Here is a 22,977-nt window from a genome sequence, read left to right as displayed (position 1 = left end):
AACTTCATGTAGTGACGCATTCAACATGGGCATTCTTACATCAGTCCACTATTTTCTTGTCAAAAGCAAAATATCAGAATGGTCATAATAACATATATAAAATTAATTTTGAACAAAATAGTGAAATTGTGATACTGAATTCCTTTAACTCGGAAACCCCTAGCCCTGCTTACGGTTACACATTAATTTTATGTATTGTACATTAATTTGCTAATATAAATATGGGTTAAACCTTATAGTTGGAATTAAGCCAGCTGCCCCTTAAAACAACACACTATCAAGAAACACGCTTTCAGCCGGCCCGCTCTGTTCCGAGATAACATGATTCAACCCTATGACCCAATTGAAAAGAACGATGGCTTATCCTCAGCGATAAGACTGCTGTGTTCAACGTTACTGTCGTATAATTTCAATCCGAATCTCCTGGCTCTCATGACCCTATATGATGTTGAGTAGTATTTTTTCTGCTACTTCGCTGCTTTGTTTGGCACACTCAGGTAGGATATGTTATGACTTTATGCATCAATCTCTTTTCAAGTAGAGACATTAATTTCACTGTCGTAAATATACTCAACAACAAAAGTTCCTGTGACACCAATATTTTACCGTATTTTTCAAACAAGTAAAGTTTGGTTTCCAATATTGTAGTACATATATGGAATCAAGTCACAAAAACGCACCTACTACAGAAAAGCATGCATTCCATGCAAAAGTTGACTTTTATGCAAGCCACATGCATTTCACTACCCACGAATGGGTATAAAAACATGTGCGTTAACGGGATTCCATATGCATTGTTTAGCATCGTGCTGACAACCACTCAGAAAAACAACAAAATTACGCAATTATTCAACGTTACGAAATGCCACGCCTGTCCGAAAATGAGCGTCTGCGAGCCATTGGTATGCTTGAAGCAGGATTTAGTCAACGTGATGTTGCAAGACAATTTAACGTCCACAGAAACACCATTTGGTGTTTATGGCAACGTTGGCAACAGACTAATTATAATGCAGTCAGAGACCATCCTCGGAGTGGCAGGCCACGCGTAACCCATAATCGACAACTGGATTCGAACAACACACCTACGAAATCGATTTCAACCAGCAACAGTGACTGCAAGAAGCATCCCCGGCCTTCGACGACTATCTTTACAAACCGTATGTCGCCGCCTCAGATGTGCAGGGATTGTTGTTGCCAGAAGACCCGCCAGACAGGAAACCACCGTCAAGCACGTCTACAGTGGTGCAGACAGCGTCTACGCTGGATGGCCATGCAGTGGGGACAAGTTCTATTCACTGACGAGTCTCGTTTTCACCACAGCCACAGCGATGGACGTATTCGAGTGTACCGACGTCGAGGTGAACGTTACGCCAATCATTGTGTCATGGAAGAAGATCGGTTCGGGGGCGGCAGCGTTATGGTATGGGGTGGGATTACAGCAAGACAGAGAACCCGTTTGATAGTGGTAGAAGGAAATCTCAATGGACAGCGCTTCCGCGACGAGATCATCGGCTCTGTTGTTCTACCGTTTTTGCGTCGTCATGGCTCAGGCATTACCTTTCAACATGACAACGCCCAGTCTCATATTGCTCGACTTTTTCAGGATTCTCTTCATCCCATTCCACAAAGGGATCTTAGCATTACGAATATCGTAACTTCATTATTTAACATTGACTTACGTAAGTCGTAGCACTATGATCGCTTCGTGGTGCCGGACCCTGGTCAATACATGATGAACATACATTATCTGTTTTATTTTTTGCACATTGTCCAATGGTCATAGTAAACTGGTTACACAAGAAATGTCTGTACCCCATTTCGTCGTGACAAGGCGAGTGGTTAAAGCCTTCGCTCGTCATGCTGGAGGCTTAGTTCGTATCCCCACATGAGAACAATGTGTGAAGCCAATATCTGGTGTCCCTAGCCGTGATATTATTAAATTCTGCCTAAATCCATACTGACTCATTCATTCGACTTAACAATGTAATGCCTTTTAATGATATGTGACTAATACATTGTTGTATCATTGCAGTAGTGTAGTCACAAATCGAGGCTTAAAAGGTGATATTAATAATTAATACAATGTCATGCTATATGAAATGTATATCCGCCATTTGTTCAAATGTCAACGTCTTCCATTGGCTTGATGAAGTACTCATGGGGTTTGGAACAACAGACAGTGAGTGAGTGAGTTGGGTTTAACGCCGCTTTTAACAGTATTCAAGTTATATCGCGGCGTGACAGCTTAATGTGGGAGGAAAGTCCGAAGTGATGCAGGTGTCAGACGTTTACCACTTCGGTGAAACCCCGAGCAAGGGTATAGTGCTGACAAACCTAGAAACATAATCGGGGCGAACCGGGATTCGAACCCTCAATCATAGGTTTCTGGCGTGCCCAAGGGAGGCAACTCTGCACAGCGAATCGCGGCGCCTTAGACGACTGGGCCACCCGTGCCCCCGGAACAACAGACAGACAACTGAAACATTCAATACACTTCTCTGCTTACAGTTGTCGCCGTATGTCCGGACGGATGGACAAAGTATGACACGTCGTGTTACGCCCTGTATCAAGGCAAGACGGCGTGGATAGAAGCAGGGGTATGGCCTTACACTATACTTATTACTTATTAGTGAAATGGCGGGCAGACAGAAAGTGACTAAAAGAGGGACGGACATTCGAGTCAGTATGAATCTCCTGGTCACATTATGGCTTCCGTTATAAGACTACTGCATGCAGCACAAGAAATACCATTTCTCAAAGTTATCACTGGTCTTGAACATTATTTTAGGGTCTCGTGGTGAGAGTGTGTATTTTTTTAAGTCACAGTAAAGATAAACCCATAAGTACACTGACAACTGTTCACAAGTTACAACCTCGCCATGATATTCTCAAACGTCCCACCTCACTTGTTATTTTATTCATTTATTTGTCATGATATTTTGACAATTGGCCTTGTGTCGTGCGTTCGGGGGAAACCTTGCAACGTTGAACACTTACCATGTTTAGAGTCGCATGGCGAAAGTGTTTATTTATTTAAGTCAGAGTGAAGATTATTTCAGCTCTTAAGTGCACTGCCAACTGTATACAAGTTCCAACCTCCCCATGATATCCCCAAACGTTCGCTACGATATCATTGCATCCCTCACAACTTACTTGTTATTTAATTCATGTTTATTGACAATTTTGAAAATATTTTACCTATTCAGTCGCTTTGTCGTGAGTTCGGGGGGAACCTTGCAACGCTGAACACCACGGACAAAGTGAAGAACGTCAAAGCATTCCTGAATAATGTAAATCGTGAGTATCGGTATTAGAATTGTAAATTGTAATAAATCGTATAGTGGATATTTCATACCTTAGTGTAGGTTTGTGCGGAGTGAGTTGGGCGTGTCAGCTAGGTGGAAAAAGGTGCTGTGATGACCTTGTACAGGTTCTACTACACCAAATCAGAACCAGTTTGGACAGTGCGGTTGGACAGTGCGGTTTTCGTAGGAGCCTTCAGTGCAGATCGAGAGATATCTGCAGGCAGTGATTGGAGGATATTCTCTAAAACAAATATGCCTTTCAAATGTACATCCATCTAGTTATTAAAACTTACCATGTTTTTCTATATTTAGTACTGTCTTTTTCAACATGATGACTTATGCTGAATGTGACAACAGCTATTTTCAAGGAGGTGACATTTGGTGCGAAACTGGGGGTGGTGTGTTTAGCTTCCTGTACTCCGAAAAGGAGCTGGCTAAGCTAGTCATTGTTTATGTTTTTATTGCTGCTCTAAGGCCAAACTGTGCACACACGTACAGGTAATAGCTGTCGAATGCTTAGTTATTTACAAAAAAATATATAACGTTACTATAGAAGTCTATGGGAAAACATTTGGTTGTGTGTAACCTACAAGGCGGACATGTCGACACACTGGTGGCATACTAGCTACTGTGGGAGTGAGTAAGTTGGTTTTAACGCCGATTTGAAGGGGTTTGTGTATAGTGTCGTTGCTTTGAACCCTTTTTCAATTATAAGGGGCGGTGGGTATCCTAATGGTTAAAGTATTCGCTTGTCACGCCGAAGTCCCTCTGTCGATTCCCCACATGGGCACAATGTGTGAAGCCAATTACTGGTATATTCTCAGCATATTGTCCAGCGAGAACGCAGCATTTTACAGTTAAACGATAGCAATGGTATCGTATTTCTGTTGGTGTAATTTGTATCATGGAAATAAACAGCGTCTCGACCTGGGTTAGTTGTCAAACTCTTGGTCGATGGTTACCAGTGTCCCTGCAATAAAGGCTCTACATCCAATAAGACTTAGGTCTTATGTTCGTTCTAATAAGGTCAGTCTGTGACGCCATTACAACCTTAACTTTACTTAAACTAAGTACGTGCCATTAAGCAACAATACAGACACGACGTTATATAATATTCACTCACATATTTACCCATTCATATTTGCATGTCCAGATAAAGCCAGTGCCTGGGTTGGCGGGAGTGACCTGAGGTCAGAAGGGATGTGGGTCTGGGACATTGACCAAGCCAGCTTTACAAACACCGACTGGTATCCAGGGCAACCGGACTCAAAAGCAGGTGAAGAAGACTGTCTCCTGCTTTCTCAGCCAAGTGGCTACCAATGGCACGACGCTCCGTGTACCTACAAAGAAGGCTATGTCTGCGAAAGAAGGTGACGAACTCATAACACTAGTTTAGTTTCTTGGTTTACAGGCTGAAAATGCAGACAAGTAGTCGGAAGAAGGGTAATTTCGCCACTGTTTATATTTGACATATTGCCATCTACAAAGGCTACACGACACATGGCCACGCTAGACATAATATAACACAACGAATCCTCTGGTGACATCGGCAATGTTTGCAGTGCATCATGTGCATTGCCTTGCGGACTCTCCACACTATGGAATACTGTAAGGGACATTCTCGCGATCTCGCATTCTCGCGATCTTGACCTTTGGAAACGTGGTAAATATGCCCAAAACACGAGAATTCGAGATTGCGAGGATGTCCCTTACAGTATTCCATACCACACTGCTTCAATGTTAGGGTTCTCACAACGTCCATGGGCGGATTAGGGCTCATTTGACTTCCGTGACAACCTCAATTAAACTGACTGAATATAGACATACGCCACTCTTACCTCGCCTAGCGGCCGTATGGCAAGCCGTTTTCACATTTATTACGGAATTACAGATATCTTCAATTGTTTTAAAGATATCGGTATTTTATTTAAAGATATCAATAATGTTTTTAAGATATCAAAAAAATAATTAAAGATATCTTAAATTCATTTCTGATATCCATAATATAATTACTGATATCTTTAAATGTTACGGTGATATCAACAAATTAGTTTGAGATATCTCTAAATGTAGTTTACCATCCTACAGTACATAAATATATTAGAAATAAATTCAAGATATCTTGAAATAAGCTATACATATCCACAAATGCATTACAGATATCTTTAATTCAATTAGAGATATCGTTAATTCAATTAGAGATATCTTTAATTCTGACCGTTACTGATATCAAAAGTCCAATTAAAGATATCATTAATAATATTGATGATATCTTTATATCAATTATTGATATCAGTTATCTAATTTAAGTAATATTAATGTAACATCTTTAATAATGGCAACAATTGAAGATATCAATAATTAATTATTGATATCTGTATTTAGTTTCAAGATATCAGGAATTGAATTATTGACATCATAACAAAACATGACATTTTGATATCTTTAAATCATATTTTGATATCAATAATCGAATTTAAGATATCAGCAATTATTTTCAAGATATCAGTAATACGCTTTCACCATATCCTTAATTCATTTCGTGATATCTTAAATTTTATTGCAGATATCTGCAATTATCTGCATTTAAGATATCTTCAATTCGATTCAAGATATCTTCAATTCGATTCAATATATCTTTAAAACAATTGAAGATATCTGTAATTCCGTAATAAATGTGAAAACGGCTTGCCATACGGCCGTGTGTATTCACGGATGATGGAGGAACAGAGTATATACAGAGTATATACAAACCTGTGGAACATACTGTCGGTGAGGGGGCACTGGTGGCCCTGTCGTCTCAGGCACCGCTGACAGTTTGGTCGAAGGTACTCTGGAATAAGTTTCATTAATGTTATTACGAACAGTAGGTTGATTAATGTTGATCAGTGAATCAATACATTATGTTCATACAGTTTCTTTCCTCGAATATCACATTGCTATTGTTCTTATCATCTCTTGCAGGTCGACCAATACCATTTAAAAACAGTTTTAAGGAAAAAGAATAAATTGGTTGCACACTGTCTTGATGATAATGTCACTGTCTGGGTGAGATCAAATTTACCTCCAGTCAGTTTATCACGATGTTTTTACCTTCATGGCCGTTAGACCGCCTCCTTGGTGTAGTGGATAGAACGTCTGTCCTGAGAGCGGAAGATCGGTGGTTCTATCACCGGCCGCGTCATACTAAGAGATGTTAAAAGATGGTGCTTGTTGTTCGAATCTACTGTACCTTTCTGAGGTCATCGATCGAGAAGTCGCACTCCAGGTAAAAGATCATATGCTTACCAATAAACTGGGCGACAGCATGCAATCTGCTTATAAAACAGGCCACAGCACCAAAACTGTCTTGGTCAGAGTCAAGAACGATCTTCCCCATGCAATAGACAACAACAGTGCAAAAATCTGGTACTCGTCGACCTAATAACAGGTTTCGACAGTATAGATCATAACATCCTACTCAACACGCTGCAATATCACCTTGGATTTACAGTGGATTCTCTGGAATATCCGATACCAAGTGGTCAACGTCAGTAGAAACATGTCAGAAAACACGGATCGGTGTTAGGATCTATCCTTTTCACAGTATTTACCCTGCCAGTCGGAGACATCTCACTGCGCGATAACCCACAGTATAATCTACATTAAAGTACAGTTATAACGAACTCAAAGGGGCCACTAGTTTCAGTTCGTTATAACCGTAGTTCGTTATCAGCATAAATACAACATGTATACTGCAAATGGACGTGACCAAAAACAGTTCGTGATACCCGTTAGTTCGTTATAAGCGTTTTGGTTATAAACGTAGTTTACAGTATATGCAGATGCCACACAGCTACACCTGGCCATTGAACCAAAGGGGCCTGTCTGTCCACCAGAAATATCAACGCTATCATGAGTTGCGTGGATAGCATCAGGGAATGGATGGCAACGCACGTCTTGAAACTGAACGAATACAAAACAAAGATATTGGTCATAGGCTCAAAATCCTCGCAACCTCACCTTGTTTTCCCTGACTTCAGCATTGGAGAGAGTATGATCACACCCAGCCAGAGTGCCAGAAACCTGGGCGTCATCAAAGATCCGCTCTCCAGCTTGGATAGGCATATTTTAGCCATATACAAATGTGCATATTACCATATTCACAAAATCGGACAAATGTCAACGGCGAGGCTGTTGATCCATGCTTATATCGTCTCCAGGTTGGGTCACTGCAATTCCCCTCCAAAGAAGGACGAGAGCGATCGGGTAGCCTAGTGGTTAAAGCGTTCGCTCGTCACGCCGAAGGCCCGGGTTCGATTCCCGACATGTGTGAAGCCAATTTCTGGTGTCCCCCGCCGTGATATTGCTGGAATATTGCTAAAAGCGGCGTAAAACCATACTCACTCACTCTAAAGAAGGATGCAGATAAAATACAGTGTGTTCAGTGCAGGAATTCTGACAAGGACACCTAAGTACATCCAACACATCACTCCGATATTGACTTATCATGAACTACATCCAACAAAGAGTGCAATTTAATCTACTCACTCTGGTTTACAAGGCAATGCATAGCTTGGCACCTGCTTACTTACAGGAGCTGAAAGTACCACACAAGCCTGCACGTTCTCTCCGATCAAAGATCATCTGCTAGTGGTGCTAAAGTCACATACCCAACCATATGGCGATAGGTCATTTCAACATGCTGGCCCATTGCTATGGAACAATTTGCCACAAGAAATCAGAGAAGCATGAAATCTGGCAAACTTTGAAGAGACACTCAACTTGGCTCAAGGCCTGAAGATCCGGGGTAGAAAAGGTCTTCAGCAACCCATGCTTGTCTACTCCCGTGAAGATCCGGGGTAGAATAGGTCTTCAGCAACCCATGCTTGTCTACTCCCGTGAAGATCCGTGGTAGAATAGGTCTTCAGCAATCCATGCTTGTCTACTCCCGTGCAGATCCGGGGTAGAATAGGTCTTCAGCAACCCATGCTTGTCTACTCCCGTGAATATCCGGGGTAGAATAGGTGTTCAGCAACCCATGCTTGTCACTCCCGTGCAGATCCGGGGTAGAATAGGTCTTCAGCAACCCATGCTTGTCACTCCCGTGCAGATCCGGGGTAGAATAAGTCTTCAGCAACCCATGCTTGTCTACTCCAGTGCAGATCCGGGGTAGAATAGGTCTTCAGCGACCCATGCTTGTCTACTCCCGTGCAGATCCGGGGTAGAATAGGTCTTCAGCAACCCATGCTATATCCGTGTTCGTTATATCCCTGTTCTACTGTATATTTTTGTTATATATTGACATAGGCATATTCACCTTACTGTCTTTTCCGATCATGCCTTTCAGCAGTTGGTCACTTGTCTTTGTCGCTATATGTCGGAAAACATGACTATGCGATGTCCTTGAACATACATCAATCCACAACTCTTTCTATCAGCCCTACGACTACAGTCATTTAATGCCTAGTGCTTAAAGAGTTCGCTCTTCAAGCCGAAGACCCGGGTTCGATTAAGTACAGTGTTGGTGTCCCTGTTGTGATGTTGCTATAAGTGGCTCAAAACATATTCACAAGGACAAATACATTTTTTTACAAGTTCATCTGAATCACGGCGTCTTTTACTGAGTCTTTTCTATAATAATTATCCCCGGAATCTTTCCTTACCGAGGTTCCAAAACACCAGTAACAAGCCAAACTCTTTGAACCCGAAATGTCAACAACGGACAATGCATTGTACACATGCACACGTCACCAGAAGGATAAAACGTCCTTTTAAAACTTTGGTAACGGTGATTTTCTCAAAAACATATGAAATAGATCAATCTAGTAAAGAATTAATCAATATGTTCAAGAGACGTGCTTTTATCTAAATATATTTAGTTGGCCACATTGATAAAAGACAAACAGATCGATACAGTGTAAAGGGTAAAGGATGAAGGTGTCGTGAGGACCTTGTACATGGCTGACATGGCATCACAGTGGTGGCGTACTACCGAGTGAGTGAGTGAGTGAGTGAGTGAGTGAGTGAGTGAGTGAGTGAGTGACGAACAGATCGATACAGTGTAAAGGGTAAAGGATGAAGGTGTCGTGAGGACCTTGTACGTGGCCTACATGGCATCACAGTGGTGGCGTACTACCGAGTGAGTGAGTGAGTGAGTGAGTGAGTGAGTGAGTGAGTGACGAACAGATCGATACAGTGTAAAGGGTAAAGGATGAAGGTGTCGTGAGGACCTTGTACGTGGCCTACATGGCATCACAGTGGTGGCGTACTACCGAGTGAGTGAGTGAGTGAGTGAGTGAGTGAGTGAGTGAGTGAGTGAGCGAGTGACGAACAGATCGATACAGTGTAAAAGGTAAAGGATGAAGGTGTCGTGAGGACCTTGTACGTGGCCTACATGGCATCACAGTGGTGGCGTACTACCGAGTGAGTGAGTGAGTGAGTGAGTGAGTGAGTGAGTGAGTGAGCGAGTGACGAACAGATCGATACAGTGTCAAGGGTAAAGGATGAAGGTGTCGTGATGTCCTTGTACATGGCTGACATGGCATCACAGTGGTGGCGTACTACCGAGTGAGTGAGTGAGTGAGTTAGTGAGTGAGTGAGTGAGTGAGTGAGTGAGTGAGTGAGCGAGTGACGAACAGATTGATACAGTGTCAAGGGTAAAGGATGAAGGTGTCGTGATGTCCTTGTACATGGCTGACATGGCATCACAGTGGTGGCGTACTACCTCCTGAGTGAGTGAGTGAGTAAATGAGTGAGTGAGTGAGTTAGTGAGTGACGAACAGATCGATACAGTGTCAAGGGTAAAGGATGAAGGTGTCGTGAGGACCTTGTACATGGCCTACATTGCATCACAGTGGTGGCGTACTACCGAGTGAGTGAGTGAGTGAGTGAGTGAGTGAATGAGTGAGTGAGTGAGTGAGTGAGTGACGAACAGATCGATACAGTGTCAAGGGTAAAGGATGAAGGTGTCGTGAGGACCTTGTACATGGCTGACATGGCATCACAGTGGTGGCGTACTACCTCCTGAGTGAGTGAGTGAGTGAATGAGTGAGTGAGTGACGAACAGATCGATACAGTGTAAAGGGTAAAGGATGAAGGTGTCGTGAGGACCTTGTACATGGCTGACATGGCATCACAGTGGTGGCGTACTACCGAGTGAGTGAGTGAGTGAGTGAGTGAGTGAGCGAGTGACGAACAGATCGATACAGTGTCAAGGGTAAAGGATGAAGGTGTCGTGATGTCCTTGTACATGGCTGACATGGCATCACAGTGGTGGCGTACTACCTCCTGAGTGAGTGAGTGAGTGAATGAGTGAGTGAGTGAGTTAGTGAGTGACGAACAGATCGATACAGTGTAAAGGGTAAAGGATGAAGGTGTCGTGAGGACCTTGTACATGGCCTACATTGCATCACAGTGGTGGCGTACTACCGAGTGAGTGAGTGAGTGAGTGAGTGAATGAGTGAGTGAGTGAGTTAGTGAGTGACGAACAGATCGATACAGTGTCAAGGGTAAAGGATGAAGGTGTCGTGATGTCCTTGTACATGGCTGACATGGCATCACAGTGGTGGCGTACTACCGAGTGAGTGAGTGAGTGAGTGAGTGACGAACAGATCGATACAGTGTAAAGGGTAAAGGATGAAGGTGTCGTGAGGACCTTGTACATGGCTGACATGGCATCACAGTGGTGGCGTACTACCGAGTGAGTGAGTGAGTGAGTGAATGAGTGAGTGAGTGAGTTAGTGAGTGAGTGAGTGACAAACAGATCAATACAGTGTAAAAGGTGAAGGATGAAGTGAGTGGCGTACTACCGAGTGAGTGAGTGAGTGAGTGAGTGAATGAGTGAGTGAACACGTCAGTAGGTCAGTTATATCACGGTGTGTCAGACGGATTTTTTGAAGAAGGCCCGAAGCGTATATGATGCTGACAAACCAAGGATTTTATTCATGAATATAAGCATCCTTGAAACCTGAGGTCTGTTCCACAAATGCTGGCATAAAAGTTATAATACTGTGATATATTAAGCAGTGGCATATTTCTAACTGAACTCATATGAGTGTACTGAGTCATTGAAGGCATAGAATCTGTAAACTGTGCTACTACTGATTCTAGGTATACTCTTATTTAGTTAGTATATTATTAATTGGACATGTAAATACCGTGTGTATGCATTTCTTGATGCTCAATAAAATCTATTGAAAAAATCTGTCCTGTACTTATTTTATATGGCTTTACATACTATTCAATGAGAAGCAAGATACAGGACACACCTTTTGATCTTGGGGATTCTCACCCCTGACTGGCTTTGTAACTCTAAACAATAGGAGGGGCTGTCGGGTAGCCTAGTGGTTAAAGCGTTCGCTTGTCACGCCGAAGACCCGGGTTCGATTTCCGACATGGGCACAATGTGTGAAGCCCATTTCTGCCGTGATATTGCTGGAATATTGCTAAAAGCGGCGTAAAACCATACTCACTCACCCACTAAACAATAGGAGTTGGGTAAGTAGGAAGACCCCGGCTGACCTAAAGCCAGATTAGGGGGTAACAACATAGCGTATATACAAACAACACCGCATGTCGAGTTGGCATGACTGTGGAAACTTTTGTTGCTAAATCTATGTTAATGATATACGGGTGTAACATAAAGGACAGAGCAGTATCTTTGGAAGCAGGTGGTGGAAAGGTTAAAGATAGTAGATAAATATATAAGACTCGTGGTATCTTTTTTCATAGATTAAATAAATTCAACATACCAAGAAAATCGTTAGCAGACCAGGCAGCAAAGGCCATTTATTTTATTCTATAGAAAAGCAGAGAAAGAAACCTTTCTTTTACATGCTAGATAAAATTGTTTAACCCTTCGGTTTGAAGATAACCCGATTCAACCCTGTGACTGACCTAAATGAAAAGAAACCGATGGCTTATCTTCAGTGATAAGACTGTTGTGTTCAACGTTACTGTCGTATTATTTCAATCCGACTCTCCTGGTTCTCACGACCTTATATGATGTTTAATACTATTTTTTCTGCAACTTTACTGCTCTGCTTGGCCCACGCAGGTAGGATATTTTAAGACATTATGCATCCATTTGTTTTCAAGTAGAGACATTAGTTCCATAATGGCGTACATATCTTCAACAGCCGAATGATAAAGTACAAGCTGACTGTTTTCCACACATTATTTGTCAGATGCTTTTAACAATAGTGAATATTAGTCCAGTGATATTATAACCATTTCCAATCTCATTAAAATCAGATCTTCTGATCTTCTTCGTCGTTCTGACGTGACCCCTAATGGGATGTCCTCATATCTTTGTTTAGCGGTAGCGAGAACTAAGATCTGATTTTAATGAGATTGAACCATTTCCAGCCCATTTCCAGTAGTGTATTCCACCAATATTCCAAACATAGTTTGTACTCATCTTCCAGCAATATGCTAGCAATACCATATAAATATGCTGAGCAGCAAAAGAAACGGAAGTCCATTCCACTCATGGACGCAAACACAACCACAAACAACCAAAACCATGCATTTTGCACGTGCAGTCATGATCTGGGGTAAACGCAAATGTAATTTCTCTCTAAGGTATCCTTTTTAAAAATATATGTCACACACTGGCTCAGTATGGATCGCAGAAGGTCTACAGTTGAAGTCAACGATGCCTAGACTGCCGCCTATGCTAAGAGGTGAAGTGAAATGGTGTTTAACGTCGCGTTCATGGTTATTGCACTTATATAGCGACGCGCATGGAGGTGTGTGTGTGTGTGTGTGTGTTTGTGTGTGTGTGTGTGTGTGTGTGTGTGTGGTAGTACTAGTTCGGACTAATGCCGAGTTTATAGTGTTATCTGACTGACGTACGGGGGCACGAGTGGCCCAGTCGTCTAAGGTGCCGCGATTCGCTGTGCAGAGTTGCGTCCCTTGGGTACGCCAGAAACCTATGATTGTGGGTTCGAAACCCGGTTCGCCCCGATTATGTTTCTAGGTTTGTCAGCACCATACCCGTGCTCGTGGGTTTCACCGAAGTGGTAAACATCTGACACTCACTCACTACTGACGCACCATTCCGCAAATTAACAAGACTACGCCACTCAGACACAGTTTACTGACTCTGAGTCGACCAGTCCTTTTTTAGCCCCTTATTGCATAGCGCCAGACAGGGTAAAAACAAAAATGCAAGTACCATCTTTTAACGTCTTATGATATGACGTGAGCAGGCATCAAACCAGAAATCTGGCGCTCTCTGGGCAGACGCTCTATTCACCATACCAAGGAGGCGGTCCCTATGCTAAGAGGAATGTCACTTGGAATATTGCAGGCCGGGAATTATGCAGAGACGTCTTTTCGAACGAATCTCGCCACCAGCTTTCTCATACTGACGATTGTGTACATAGTCGGCGTCGCCGTCATGAATGTTGAACTGATTTATGTGTCATTGAGGCTAAAACGGATGGGGTGGTGGAAGTGTGATGTTTGGGGAGCTGTCAGATCCAGCCAGGTCCAAACTTCCTGTCTTCCGACAACGTACTGCTATTTTTGTGTGTAAGGATCAAGTTATCCATCTCATGTTGCCATGTCTGTTCCACATCCTCAACATGAGTTGTTCCAATACAAGAGATGGTCATCACCTCCCCGGGTATGGCTCCCACTGTACATGATTGTCGCACATCCCCAGCTGTCGTTGTAGACAACAGTCTTCATACATCAAGGGTGTCGATGGCGTATCCTGCTCAGATCAACATTATTCCATGCCCATCATTCTCTCCTGATATAGGGGCGGCGGGGTAGCCTAGTGGTTAAAGCGTTCGCTCGTCACGCCGAAGACCCGGGTTCGATTCCTCACATGGGTACAATGTGTGAAGCCCATTTCTGGTGTCCCCCACCGGGATATAGCTGGAATATTGCTAAAAGCGGCGTAAATCATACTCGATCTCCCCGGATATGGCTCCTATTTCACATTTTCGGAACTAAATTAGGCGTCGCATTGCAGTGGGTAGACAACCAAACACACTTGCAGAATTGGAGCAGAGAGAGTATTTGCGTGGAACCACTTGCCCCAAGCATTCTTTATGACAGTTGTTAATTTGTTGGGCGACATCGTACCGCCTGTGTTCTAACCCAAGGCCTCCATACTAGCTATTGAGCGGATTGTCGTTTTTTCGCAAAGAAAGGGTATCTCGTTAACGTTCTGTTTTCCTTCGTAAACTTCTGTAATGCCGGTGTAACAACCACCTTCAGCTCTTAAACTGACAGGTATCTCTATTAATATGTCATTTGACACCATTTTGTTACAAAACGTGAAAAGAATGCCATACTTACTTTTCCTTTGCTGTTCAGTATATTATAAGCATTATCCACCAATATTCCTATATGCCAGCAATACCACGACATCGAAACTCCACGCCGGGCATCCCAGATTGTAACCACGAGGGGACCTGGCACAGTGTCGAGAACAAGAACATGAATGCTTGTGTGCTTGCCGAACGAACTACTAAGCTATCCTTTCGCCTATTATGAATAGAGGGGCGGTCGGGTAGCCTGGTGGTTAAAGCGTTCGCTCGTCACGCCGAAGATCCGGGTTCGATTCCCGACATGGGTACAATGTGTGAAGCCCATTTCTGGTGTCCCCCGCCGTGATATTGCTGGAATATTGCTAAAAGCGGCGTTAAACCATACTCACTCACTCACTATGAATAGAATATGTTTCGAATATACATAGATAACAATGAGTGTATTGCTCCAGTGTTTACGTACGATCGACTGAATCATAGGTTTCAGTTATTCTCAAATACTCTACTGGGCTCTGTTCCGCAAAGCGATCTCAGCATTATGACTGTCGTAACTCCCATCAGATGCAGTATACTTCTCTGCTTACAGTTGTCGCCGTTTGCCCGGACGGATGGACAAAGTATGACACGTCGTGTTACGCCCTGTATCAAGGCAAGACGGCGTGGATAGAAGCAGGGGTAGGGCTTTATACCACACGTTTTACTGAAATGCCGGCTGTTCGTATAAACCAGGCTTAATTGTTTGATTGTAATTCATCGAAACGTAGGTTGATTCACCAGACAGACGGATGGACGTACGGACAGACAGGCGGAAACTGACAGTCCGATGGATATTTTATTCAGTATGAGGCACATAATTCTGTCTAAAAGGACTTATTGTCTAAAAGTGTTATTTAAGTCAGAGTAAAATATTTCATCTCTTAAAATTCAGGCTTTGTGTTGTGAAACCTTGCAACGTTGAACACTTTTAAGTATCATTTTTAGAGTCACATGGTCGGACTGAAGATTATTTCAGCTCTTAAGTACACTGACAATTGTATACAAGTTCCAACCTCCCCATGATATCCCAAAACGTTCGCTACGATATCATCCCTCACAACTAACTTGATATTTTATTCATACATATTGACAAGGTATTTTACCAATTCAGTCGTTTTGCCGTGAGTTCGGGGGGAACCTTGCAACGCTGAACACCACGGACAAAGTGAAGAACGTCAAAGCATTCCTTAATTATGTAAATCGTGAGTATCTTCATTAGAATTGTGAATTGCAATATGTCGAATAGTGGCTATTTATACCTCAGTGTAGATTTGTGTTGAGAGAGCTGAGTATAACGTTGAGTTCAGTTATATCAGGGCGTGTCACATTAGTGTGGGTGGACGAAGGTGTCAGGAGGACCTTGTCCTTGGTTAGCATGGCATCACAGTGGTGGAATACGTCCTACTATGTGAGTGAGTGAGTGTGTGAGTGAGTGAGTGTAATGCCGCTTGTTGTACGAGTCGTTTACCCCGTTGGTGAATTCAACGCTAGTTCCGGTGCTGATAAGCCAAGAATCATAATCTGGGATTCGAACCAATAACACAGGTTAGGGGTTTGTGTTGAAATCAATATAATATTAAACGTCAACGCCAACGAATAATAGTCTTCATTATCTGCCGAAACAGAACGCATTGGGTGTAAAAGGCAACCTGAGTGACTAGACTGAGAACGTTGTCATTTAATACTTCATCGTGATCAGCGAGACAGTCACAGAGCTACAGAACATTCTCTACGTGGTGGACAAAGATTGCTGACATACGTAATCTTTTTCACATTCAACGCGATCTTGAAACGACGTTTTGGTCGTTGAGAGCTGACAAATATAGTACATGTGTTACTGTTACCTCTTTCTTTTGTTTAAAAAAAATGTTTTGGAAATGAAATGACTGGATATTAATGTTGACTATAATGTTTCCCAAATTTGACTTCATCAGTTTTTACTTAAATATTTTCTCCTGTGTAATTATTTGAATAATTATAATTTTGAATGTTAGGAATGGTTTAGGAAACTATCAAGCCACAGACGAAATGCACATGAGATTAGATTTAGATTTCTTGATTTGGACTCACTATTGAAGATTGCAAGGGTAGCTCAGTGCACGTGGCCACAGGTGGTCCGTGGTCAATTACGCTCTGCAGAAACTCGTGGGTACCAATCCCAGTCCCGTCCCAGGGTCAGCTGTGGGTGGGACGAGCAGCGACTCACAGGCGTGCTGGGTTCTTGATTCGAATCGTAGATCTGCAATGATAATGTCAGGATCATATGCTCGTGGGCCTTATCAGAGTGGTAATCGTCTAAGACCTGTACCACTTCGTGCTTTAGTACAACATTATACTACCACAACTGAAATATGACATAATATTGCATGTTCAGATAAAGCCAGTGCCTGGGTTGGCGGGAGTGACCTGAGGTCAGAAGGGATGTGGGTCTGGGACATTGACCAAGCCAGCTTTACAAACACCGACTGGTCTCCAGGGCAACCGGACTCAAAAGTAGGTGAAGAAGACTGTCTCCTGCTTCATCAACCAAGTAGCTTCAAATGGCACGACGCTACATGTACTTCTCAATACGACTATCTCTGCGAGAGAAGGTGAGGATCAATTGAAGATATCATAATTGTAGTTTAGTTTCTTACTTTTCAGACTGAAATATGCAGACAAATAGTTGTTAAATAAAACCGACAAAAACATTTCCATAATCATAATAAATATCCATCATTGTACGATTCCAACTATATCGTGAGCATGTGTTTATGAATCATTATCAAATTGTGATGAAACCAGGTGTTCGCAAAAACGTGGACCGTCACAAACACATGCAAAGCCAAGTCAACTGTTCTGCAGAAATATACACTGGAACAATTGATCAAAATAGGGAATTGTATTGGATATCGTTTTCGCCACTGATGCGTCAAATTTGGAAATATTCTCCACATGAATGAATGAGGGAATGATTTTCCAGCAATATCACTGCGGGGGCACTATCCACCACATGAAGGATGGTGGGTAATTTCTCCACCGTTTTTCTTTACATATTGTCAACAGCAAAGGTCACGTGATACTCTGACAACGCCAGACATAATAACACATTGATTGAATACCTCATATCAAGATATAACACATCTGAAACATTACTTGTAATAGATTGCAAGGTTCTTCTTGCTTAACCATCATCTATAGGAGGGTAAATCAAACAATTCCTGGCATCACAGAAAGCTTTGTTTCATGTTTGGTTTCAACACGTGTATGACCCTGTGGGGATATCGGGTTAGAGTCGGTCCCCACCAACCCGTGCTGGTTGTAAGAGGCGACGTTATAGACTCGCTGACTTGACGTATTTCGACAGCGTGATCGTTGCTCAAAATGTCAATCACTGGATTGTCTGCGTTAAACAAGCACGCACGCACGCACATACACACACACGTGTATGAAGGACATCATCTCTTGGAAGACGTGACACTAAGTTACATTTCTCAATTATTTGTTTACAAGATATTCATACTTCTGAAGACGATGAAAACATAATGAGAAATGAAAGGGATATGATTGCATTGTGGCTCTTTACAAATCTAATGCTAGAGGTGTAGAAATTCTCTTTAATAACCATGCAGGAGTTAGGATACATAGAGTTCACAAAGGTGAAGATGGAAACTTAATCATACCAGGCATTACGATTGAACCTAATTTTGACGATGAGTGAGTGAGTCGTCTAAGGCGCCGCGATTCGCTGTGCAGAGTTGCGTCCCTTGGTCACGCCAGAAACCTATGATTGTGGGTTCGAATCCCGGTTCGCCCCGATTATGTTTCTAGGTTTGTCAGCACCATACCCTTGCTCGTGGGTTTCACCGAAGTGGTAAACGTCTGAGACCTGCATCTCTTCGGGCTTTCCTCCCACATTAAGCTGACACGCTGGGATATAACTGGAATACTGTATAAAGCGTCTTTCAACCCAACTCACTCACTCACTCACTCAATTATCCATTAAATATACTCTATTTTAAGAAACAGTTTTATGACAGTAAGAGGAAAATCAATTTCACATGCCAGGTACTTGGAAAAGGAGGAGGGTACAAAAATGCAACTGCCTGCAGCTAAAAGATGCTATTACAGATTTAGAAGACAATGTAAGAAGACTTTCAAAACATAAGTGAAATAATGCAAACGCGCCTTTAAAAAAACAAACACGAAATTGTAGATCTAAAAGAAGAGATCAGAGGAATCCAAATAAGAAATAGGGTGAAGTGGCACAGTAAACAACGGTTATAACGAACTCAAGGGGACTACTAATTTTAGTTCGTTATAACCGTAGTTCGTTATAAGCATATATACAGCATAACTACAGCAAATAGTCGGGACCAAAAACGTAAGTTCGTTATATCCATCAGTTCGTTATAAGCGTGTTCGTTTTAACCGTATTTTACTGTATGAAGATGGTGAAAACTTAGAAAATAGAAATTACAATATTAACGTAATAAGAGTATTATAAAGGAAAACGGCGAAGAAAGTACAGATCGTCTCAAGATAACAGATGGACATGAACGTTTTTATAAGCAATTATATACAGCCACTGGCGATATAGACGATGACAGATGTTGCCTATTTCAAAATGTGTTACTTTAAATAAAAATACTTCGGAAATCGGAAATGGAAAAGGAATTAGAATTGAAAGAGATAGCAGTTTGAAAGTTAATGAAAATTTATAAGAGTCCGGCGGTCCAGACGGATATCTAGTTAAAGTTATTATTATTCTGGGAAGACCTGAACATATGGATATTGATTCTATAGATATTTCAAAGAAACTTAAAAATAATTCTATGAAAATAACCATGAACAGAGGGGTTATTATATTATCCTGAAGAAAAATTAACATAGACGCCTTCAGAAAAACTGGAGGAGACCTATATGTCTCTATATAATGCTCTGTACGAGATCATAAGTGCTTGCGTCACAAATTAATAGAATAAATCTTTAAATGTACTCATTCGTGATGATCAGGCCTGATTTATTCCTGGCAGATGCATAAATGAAAATATGAGGCTATTGTATGATGTTTTGGTTGAAATTAAAAAGCTAAAGAGGCAAGGTATATTGTTATTAGACTTTGCAAAACGTATTCGGTACAGTTTTCAAGCGTTTCAGAATGTTGGCGTTAGAAAAACTTGGATTCGGTAAACATATTAAAAAATGGGTCAATATTCTGATTTCAAATGCCACCTCTTGTATTATACAAAATGCACACGTATAATTCTTTTGCAAAAAACGAAAGGGGCTGTAGACAAGGAGATCCACTTTCACCTTTGTAATGTTTGTAGCGGGCATGTTAAATATTATGATAAGAATAAACGACAATATCCAAGGGATTACCTTAAATGACACTGAACGTGAATGAGGACATTATGCCGACGATGCTAAATTATTTCTTGACAGAATTGATGCCTACCTTGACGAAGCCATAGACACTTTTTACACAGTGTATGGACTCAAATAAGTATCGATAAAACTAAGGAAGTTTGGATCAATGGCAAGAAGTCATTCAACATTCAACAGATCTTTGGGTGATGAACACAAGAAAACGAACTGAAACAATCAAACATGTCCCAAATAATTCTTTCAAATTGAAGAAAACGAAATCTTATTGTAATTTACTGTAATTAACATATTGGCATTACCAATACTATTTCATATATTAACATCTCTCCAAACTCTGCTAAAATCTATTAAAGAGATAAATGATGTATTTCTTTAATTATATGGAATGATAAGAAGGATAAGATTAAATGAACGAATCTAATACGGAAATATGAAGATGGCGGACTCAGATTGTTAAATGTTAAAACTTTTATTGACTCCTTAGAGATATATGTTTTAAATAACACCTTTCCAAAAAGACAACCTATAACCTTTGTGGATTTGAGTTAAACTATATTTTTCGACTGGGTGCTAATATTAGGAAATATAATTTTTCAGGTGGACAGTACTTTTTGGAAATACATACTGAATACTTGGTCACAATAAACTGACGGCTATAAGAAGTTTAGCACTTTTGAAATTGCAAAAAAACACAATTTCAAACTAAAACAATGCAAAACACATGGTCCAAACACAATGCTCTATGCCGAAGCCGATACACGTTTGTTTTGTAGATAATGCGAAAAGGTGAAAAAGAAAAGCACTGATAAAATACCACCACGACTGACACCCGAACAACGCGATCGGTATGCCCTGGGTATGATCAGAGATAATAAATAAATGTTCTCTGGTATGATACAGAGACCACCTATGCCCACGTTGCTAGAACTTTTGGTTGCTCTCGTGTTGCTGTAACTAACCTGATGCAACGTCTCAGACAGACCGGACAGACATCAGACAGACCGGACAGTCATCAGACAGACCGGACAGACATCAGACAGACCAAGAATAAGCAGGCCTGTGAGTGAGTGAGTGAGTGACTTGGGTTTTACGCCGTTTTTAACAGTATTCCAGTTATATCACGGCGTGTCAGCTTAATGTGGGAGGAAAGCCCGAAGTGATGCAGGTCTCGGACGTTTACCACTTCGGTGAAACCCACGAGCACGGGTATGGTGCTGACAAACCTAGAAACATAATCGGGGTGAACCGGGATTCGAACCCACAATCATAGGTTTCTGGCGTGTCCAAGGGACGCAACTCTGCACAGCGAATGGCGGCGCCTTAGACGACTGGGCCACCCGTGCCCCCAAGCAGGCCTGTGAAGACCGGTACTTGCGTACTTTGCATCTCCGGATTCGGTTCCTGACAGCGACGTCATCAGCGACGAATGCCTTTGGTCATATGTTTAGTCGACAGACAGTGGCCAGGCGACTCGGGGCTCAAGAAAATTAGGGCTAACAGACCTTACAGAGGACAGTTATTGACATCGCAACATCGTCGTTAAAGATTGAGATAGGCCCGGACTGTACGCCGTTGGCAGTGACGTGACTGGCAGAGGGCCGTCTTCATTGATGAAAGCCGGGTCTGTCTTTTCAGAGCAGATGGAAGACAGCGTGTTTACCACCGAAGGCGAGCACGAACGGCGGCATGTTGTGTTCAGGGGTCGTGCCGTGTGGTGAAGGGCTTTTATGTTGTGGGCAGGAGTGAACACCGGTGTACCACTGGTCATCGTTAGCGGACATTTGACAGAATCATGATTGACTATCTGCAGCGAGTCAGGCTCACAATGGGCAATACTATGCCACTGAACATCGTCAGTTGTCAGAAGCAAAAGTCACGGAAAACCCAAGGCATGTTCTCCTGTAGACTAACATCTAGTCTCTGAAATGAACATATCGTACATAAAAAAACAGTTGTTCAGTTATCTTAATAAAAATATAATAAAAAGGAGCCCAGTGACTCTCTTCATTTTCAGATACTGCAGTGATCTAGACTTGCCAAACATTATAGACCTGCATGGGCTGTATTTGATATATATTTGTATCAGGGTCTGTAAGACAGACTAGTTCTCCTGTTTCAGCTGCAGCTTGTGTCTTATAGTAACTTCCGCCTGTTCCTTGCCTGCATCTCTTCCCTTGACTCCGATAACACCTGCGTGGAGTTGATTATCACCATTGAGTCAAAGGAGATTTTATTACAAACTAATCTAAGAACAATTTTGCTTCTCACAATTTTTTATGTGAGGCCATCACCCGTGAACACGCTCGGACTTTCGACTGCTTTTTGGCCAAAAATGAAACCATGATGTGGTTCCAGACGACAAATCAGCGAGTATTCAGACCATTGAGCACTCAGATTACATCGGCAATGTTTGTCGTGCATCGTGTGCATTGCCTCGCGGACTCTACTCTCCACACTGCATCGATGTCAGGCAACGGTAGGGTTCTCACAACGTTCGTGGGCGGATTAGGGTTAATTTGACCTCCATGACAACCCCAATTAAATTACCTGACTAAATATAGAGAAACGTCACTATTACCTCGCACAGCGGACGTATGTACATGCGTGTATTCACTGGAGATGGGGGAATGTTGTGTCTACAAACCCGTGAAGTACTGCCGAGAATCCAAGAGGAAACCACAGTATTGCGTTCCTAAAGTGCTGAAGTGTATGGTCCACGTATTCGTTCGGACATTAAGGTCGAGAATACTCTATTAATACGTTAAAACATTGTTATTACGAACACATTTTTACTAATTATGAATTGTGGGTTAATTAATGTTCATCGGTGATTTTAAGTATGTTCAGACATATTGTTTTAATTGAATTTCTCATTGTCACTGTTCTCGTTGTAGGTCGACCAGTGCCATATAAAAAAACAGTTTCAAGAAACAGATTAAACTGGCTGCACACTGTCTTCATGATTACGTCACTGTTGAGATTAAATTCACCGCCAATTA

General features: G+C 42.0%; 2 protein-coding genes and 1 long non-coding RNA gene across 3 annotated transcripts; 2 read left to right on the top strand and 1 right to left on the bottom strand.

Annotated features, from left to right (window-relative positions):
* Positions 1-373: 373 nt before the first annotated feature.
* LOC125371597 (perlucin-like protein) lies at positions 374-6,326 on the top strand. The gene is made up of 5 exons (XM_046484313.2): positions 374-497; positions 2,509-2,597; positions 3,207-3,297; positions 4,459-4,675; positions 6,270-6,326. Exons 1-5 carry the CDS (start codon positions 443-445, stop codon positions 6,286-6,288), a joined length of 471 nt encoding a protein of 156 aa, XP_046340269.2. The 5' UTR covers positions 374-442; the 3' UTR covers positions 6,289-6,326.
* Positions 4,466-16,959, bottom strand: LOC124121323. The gene is made up of 3 exons (XR_006858993.2): positions 16,679-16,959; positions 6,060-6,138; positions 4,466-4,645 (listed from the first exon to the last, which is right to left on the bottom strand). It is a non-coding gene; the product is annotated as an uncharacterized LOC124121323 (long non-coding RNA).
* On the top strand, positions 12,190-22,977 carry LOC124121307 (galactose-specific lectin nattectin-like). Its single transcript, XM_046484297.2, has 5 exons — positions 12,190-12,342; positions 15,159-15,247; positions 15,720-15,810; positions 16,983-17,199; positions 22,873-22,977. Exons 1-5 carry the CDS (start codon positions 12,288-12,290, stop codon positions 22,889-22,891), a joined length of 471 nt encoding a protein of 156 aa, XP_046340253.2. The 5' UTR covers positions 12,190-12,287; the 3' UTR covers positions 22,892-22,977.

The sequence above is a fragment of the Haliotis rufescens genome, unplaced genomic scaffold (genome assembly GCF_023055435.1).
Source record: "Haliotis rufescens isolate VD_foot unplaced genomic scaffold, xgHalRufe1.0.p SCAF_16, whole genome shotgun sequence".
Classification (NCBI taxonomy): Eukaryota; Metazoa; Mollusca; class Gastropoda; order Lepetellida; family Haliotidae; genus Haliotis; species Haliotis rufescens.
Note: the sequence above shows the minus strand (reverse complement) of the source record. Positions and strands in the feature narration are given on the sequence as shown.

What these genes read in the sequence shown, in the direction of transcription:
- LOC125371597 (XM_046484313.2), top strand. Translation starts at nt 443, where the DNA reads ATGATGTTGAGTAGTATTTTTTCTGCTACTTCGCTGCTTTGTTTGGCA. An exon ending in CGGCGTGGATAGAAGCAGGG is followed by an intron (nt 2,598 to 3,206) that starts GTATGGCCTTAC and finishes TTACCTATTCAG; the next exon opens with TCGCTTTGTCGTGAGTTCGG. An exon ending in ATTCCTGAATAATGTAAATC is followed by an intron (nt 3,298 to 4,458) that starts GTGAGTATCGGT and finishes TTGCATGTCCAG; the next exon opens with ATAAAGCCAGTGCCTGGGTT.
- LOC124121307 (XM_046484297.2), top strand. Translation starts at nt 12,288, where the DNA reads ATGATGTTTAATACTATTTTTTCTGCAACTTTACTGCTCTGCTTGGCC. An exon ending in GCTCTGCTTGGCCCACGCAG is followed by an intron (nt 12,343 to 15,158) that starts GTAGGATATTTT and finishes CTCTGCTTACAG; the next exon opens with TTGTCGCCGTTTGCCCGGAC. An exon ending in ATTCCTTAATTATGTAAATC is followed by an intron (nt 15,811 to 16,982) that starts GTGAGTATCTTC and finishes TTGCATGTTCAG; the next exon opens with ATAAAGCCAGTGCCTGGGTT.